Genomic DNA, 5,497 nt, shown 5'->3' with positions numbered 1-5,497 from the left:
GGGTCGCTCCCGCTGGTCGGTGTGAGGCCGTCGTCTTTGGAGGGACGTGGAATCCCCTCATCGGTTTTGGAGGGACGTGGAATCCCCTCAAATGTCTAAGCTAGCTTTCAGTGTTGCTTCCATGGAGTTGGAAGATTTTCTAGGGGCCCTCTGTTTGTCTGTTTTTGTGTTTCTCTGTTTTGTTCTGTGGACTTACTGGACGGACGTTATGGGACAGACTCAGACTACTCCTCTAAGTATTATGATTGATCACTTTAAGGATGTGAGGGGAAGAGCTAACAACCTCAGTGTGGAAGTCCGAAAGGGTCGGTGGCAGTTTTTTTGTTCTAGCGAGTGGCCAACTTTCAATGTCGGATGGCCACCAGAGGGGACCTTCGACCTCCCTACCATCCACCGAGTCAGGAGTATCATCTCTTAGCCTAAGACGGGCCATCTTGATCAGCTCCCTTACATTATCACTTGGCGGGACCTTGTGGAAGACCCACCCTCTTGGCTTAAACCCTTCCTAGCCCCGCTCCCTCCGGAGCCAAAACCCATTCTTGCTTTGCAGGGGACAAAGAAGAAGAAAAGTCTTATCCAGCCTTCAGCACCCCTCTACCCTGTCTTACAGGGGGGTACTGAAGAAGAATTAATTTTTCCTCCCTCGTATAACCCCTCTAGGATGCTGGAAGAACACCATCCTCCCCCTCCGGGGGAGGCAGATGCTGTTCCGAGAGCGGGAGGCGGAAACGCTCCAGTGGGAAGCCCGCCCTTCACCAGACAAAGGGCTCAGAGGGAGCAATCCGCCTCCGCCGCCGACTCCACTATTCTGCCCCTGCGAGCCACCGGACCCCCAGACGCGGAGGGGAACCAGCCCCATCACTATTGGCCTTTCGCCACTAGTGACCTCTACAATTGGAAAGCTCAGAATCCTAAGTTTTCCGAGAAACCGGCAGGGCTTATTGATTTATTAGACTCTGTTCTTTTTACCCATCAGCCCACGTGGGACGATTGCCAGCAGCTTTTGCAGGTCCTGTTCACGACTGAAGAAAGAGAAAGAATCGTCAACGAGGCCCGAAAACTAGTTCCGGGCACAGACGGGAATCCCACCACCAACCAGGCTCAGATAGATGCCTCCTTCCCCTTAACTCGGCCCCAGTGGGATTTCAACACGGCAGAAGGTAAGGAGAGGCTCCGGGTCTACCGCCAGACTCTAATGGGGGGTCTCCGAATGGCTGCTAGAAAGCCAACCAATTTGGCCAAGGTAGGAAATGTACAACAGGGAAAAGATGAATCTCCGGCTGCCTTTTTAGAACGGATCATGGAGGCATTCCGTACCTATACCCCCATGGATCCAGAGGCTCCGGAAAGCAAGGCAGCTGTTATCATGGCCTTTGTAAACCAATCGGCCATAGACATTAGGAGAAAATTACAGAAAATAGATAGACTAGGAGAAAAAAGTCTGCAGGACTTACTGGTGGTAGCCGAAAAGGTATATAATAACCGGGAGCTTCCTGAGGACAAGCAGGCCCGCGCCATGGCGACTGCCAGCAGTAAGCAGACTCGAGACCTGGCCAGAATACTACTAGCTACCACTGCTGACTCCCCTGAGGAACGAGACCGCCATCTCCGGCAGCTGGCAGATGACACAAGAAAAGGTAAAAGAACCACCAAAGGGGGGAAGCAGAGGCTGCAGAAGGATCAGTGCGCATACTGCAAGGAGATAGGGCATTGGGCCCGAGATTGTCTGAAAAGGGCCGGCGGGAAAGGAAGCAAGACTGATCGAGTAAAAGTCCTAGAGCTAGATGAACTAAGTGATTAGGGGAGTCGGGGTTCGGACCCTCTCCCCGAACCCAGGGTAACTCTTAAAGTGGAGGGGACCCCTGTTGACTTCCTTGTCGACACCGGAGCACAACATTCGGTCCTCCGCACCCCACAAGGAAAACTAGCCAGCAAGAAGTCCTGGGTACAAGGGGCAACTGGTATGAGCCAGTATTCATGGACTACCCGAAGAACAGTAGATTTGGGAACGGGCCGGGTATCCCACTCCTTTATGGTAATACCAGAATGCCCCTACCCGCTGTTAGGACGGGACTTACTGACCAAGATTGGAGCTCAGATAACTTTCAGACAAGGGGGGCCTCAGGTCACCGATGGCAAGGGCCACCCCATCCAGGTCCTGACCATGAAACTGGAGGATGAATACCTCCTCCACCAGGAGGCGCTCCCGAGAGAGGATAATATAGACAGATGGCTACAAGAATTCCCCTCGGTTTGGGCAGAGACTGGGGGGGGGATGGGACTAGCCGCTCATAGGACCCCAGTCCTGGTAGAGCTCAAGCCAGGAGAGAGTCCGGTAAGGATCAAACAATACCCCATGTCACAGGAGGCCCGGAAGGGGATCCAGCCACACATCCGGAGACTACGAAGCCTAGGGGTACTAGTTCCCTGCCAGTCTGCCTGGAACACCCCCTTACTGCCGGTCAAAAAGCCTCACACAAATGACTACCGACCGGTACAAGACCTCCGGGAAGTAAATAAGAGGGTCGCGGACATACACCCAACTGTTCCCAACCCATATACTCTCTTGAGCTCCTTGGCGCCCCCCAGGGTCTGGTATACTGTACTAGATTTAAAGGACGCCTTCTTCAGTCTGCCGCTGGCACCCCAGAGCCAACCCCTGTTCGCCTTCGAGTGGCATGATCCGGAGGAGGGCTACAGTGGGCAACTCACCTGGACACGGCTACCTCAGGGATTCAAAAATTCACCCACCATCTTCGACGAGGCACTACACGAGGACCTGGGTGAGTACAGAAGGGAGCACCCTGGCCTCACCCTCCTACAGTACGTAGATGACATCCTGATTGCTGCTGACATGGCCAAAGACTGTGAGCGAGGGACCCAGGACCTGCTGGCTACCCTGGGAGCTTTAGGGTACCGGGCATCCGCGAAGAAGGCTCAGATATGCAGGGAGAGGGTAAGTTACCTGGGATATATCCTGGAGGGCGGACAGCGGCGGTTATCAGATGCCAGAAAAGAAACTGTCCTAAAGATCCCTACTCCCACCTCCCGAAGAGAAGTGAGGGAATTCCTAGGATCAGCCGGCTACTGCCGCCTCTGGGTTCCAGGTTTTGCTGAGATCGCCAGGCCCCTATATGAAGCTACCAAAGAAGGGAAAACATTTAAATGGACTGAAAAAGAAGAAATTGCCTTTAATCAGTTAAAAAAGGCCCTCCTAAGTGCCCCAGCCCTGGGCCTACCAGACATTATGAAACCCTTCCACCTCTTTGTAGACGAACATAAGGGAATAGCAAAAGGGGTTCTAACTCAAGCCTTAGGCCCCTGGAACCGCCCAGTGGCTTACCTGTCTAAGAAACTAGACCCAGTGGCTGCCGGCTGGCCGCCATGCCTAAGAATTATTGCGGCGACAGCACTCCTAGTCAAGGATGCAGACAAACTGACCCTAGGACAGGAGATCTGGATCACAACCCCACACGCCATTGAAGGGGTCCTAAAACAGCCTCCTGATAGATGGATGAGCAATACACGTGTGACCCATTACCAGAGCCTCCTACTCAACCCTCCACGAGTGCGGTTCCACCCCAGTGCAGCCCTCAATCCTGCAACCCTGCTGCCCGACCCTGACCTAGGTGCTCCACTACATGACTGTGCGGGAATCCTGGAACAAGTACATGGATTCCGGATGGACCTGACCGACCAGCCCCTCCCCGATGCCGAGGCTACTTGGTTCACTGATGGCAGCAGCTTTGTGCGAGATGGACACAGGTATGCGGGTGCAGCGGTGGTCACCGAAATGGACACCGTATGGGCGGAGGCTCTACCCTCCGGAACGTCAGCCCAGCGAGCGGAGCTCATAGCCCTCACCAAGGCGCTGATGCTGGGAGCTGGAAAACGGCTTAACATCTACACAGACAGCCGTTATGCATTTGCCACAGCTCATATTCATGGGGCAATTTATCAGGAGAGGGGGTTACTGACGGCAGAAGGACGGACTATAAAAAATAAGCAGGAGATACTTAACCTGCTTACGGCCTTATGGCTTCCTGCCAAGCTAGCCATTATCCACTGCCAAGGGCACCAAAAAGCTGATAACCCAGTAGCTAGAGGTAATCGAAAGGCTGACCAGGCAGCCAAGGCAGTAGCCCTTACTCCAGTCCCCACCATGACCATACAACTACCAGACCCGGGAGACCCAGTTTTACCAGACCAGCCCAAATACTCCCAGGAGGAGTTACAGCGGATCAAGAAACTCCCCATGGCCCAGGAGATAAAGGGATGGTGGTATACACCTAACAAGGAGCTCGTGCTGCCAGACCGGCTCGGAGTCTCAATATTAGAGCACATGCATCGGTCTACTCACATGGGGGGCCCGAAAATTAAAAGACTTAATCCGACATGCCGGAATCAAGATTCACCAACAGGACACCAAAATAGAGCAAGTTGTATCTGCCTGCAAGACCTGCCAACTCACCAACGCGAAAGCCACATCAAATAAAAAAGGAACCAGGCTCAGAGGCACCAGACCGGGAGCCCAATGGGAAGTCGACTTCACTGAAGTCAAACCAGGAAAGTATGGTTATAAATATCTTTTAGTATTTACAGACACCTTCTCTGGCTGGGTGGAGGCATACCCAACCAAGCATGAAACGGCTCAGACGGTGGCTAAGAAGCTACTAGAAGACATCTTACCCAGGTATGGTTTTCCTGCCATGGTAGGATCAGACAATGGACCAGCTTTTATCTCTCAGGTAACACAGGCAGTAGCCAAGGCGGTGGGGGCAAACTGGAAATTACATTGTGCTTATAGGCCCCAGAGCTCAGGACAGGTAGAAAGAATGAATAGAACCCTAAAAGAGACCCTTACCAAATTAACCATGGAGACTGGCGGGGACTGGGTGACTCTCCTACCGTACGCCCTTTACCAGGTTAGAAACACTCCTTACACTCTGGGTTTTACTCCCTACGAGATCATGTTTGGCAGGCCACCCCCTGTTATTCCCAGCCTTCGAGCTGAACTTCTTGCAGAGTTTAAAGATCAAGAACTTTTTCTTTCCTTGAGAGGGCTCCAGAGGGCGCACGAGGATATTTGGCCGCGCCTCCGTGCCATCTACGAGGCTGGCCCGACCCCGACACCTCATCAGTACAAGCCGAGAGACTGGGTCTATGTCAAGAGGCACCACCGAGAGACTCTCGAGCCGCGCTGGAAGGGACCCTACATTGTAGTGCTGACAACCCCCACCGCTCTCAAAGTAGACGGCATCGCGACCTGGGTCCATCACACCCACGTTCAGCCAGCGGACCCCTCCTCGATCCGGAAGGACTTCGTCACGCGATGGGCCATCAGTCGGGACCAACACAACCCGCTCAAGCTCAAGCTCAAGTTACAGCACATTCGACCCACCTAATATTGGTAACTCTGTTAACTCTGCTTGTCATTGCTCATGCTACTGGGAGTCCCCACACCCCCCAAAACATCACCTGGCAGATCATAGATACC

At 53.4% G+C, this 5,497-nt stretch overlaps 1 protein-coding gene across 1 annotated transcript; it reads left to right on the top strand.

The window, feature by feature from the left end:
• Nucleotides 1–208: 208 nt before the first annotated feature.
• On the top strand, nucleotides 209–5,291 carry LOC122215046 (the record flags this gene model as incomplete). The annotated part of the gene is given in 2 exon segments (XM_042930218.1): nucleotides 209–4,363; nucleotides 4,365–5,291. Coding segments are annotated over 2 exon segments (5,082 nt in total), but the record flags the coding sequence as incomplete, so codon positions are not given.
• Between the last annotated feature and the right edge of the window lie 206 nt (nucleotides 5,292–5,497).

Source organism: Panthera leo, chromosome A3 (genome assembly GCF_018350215.1).
Source record: "Panthera leo isolate Ple1 chromosome A3, P.leo_Ple1_pat1.1, whole genome shotgun sequence".
Lineage (NCBI taxonomy): Eukaryota > Metazoa > Chordata > Mammalia > Carnivora > Felidae > Panthera > Panthera leo.
The sequence above is the reverse complement of the archived record's forward strand: the minus strand, read 5'-3'. Positions and strand labels throughout refer to the sequence as shown.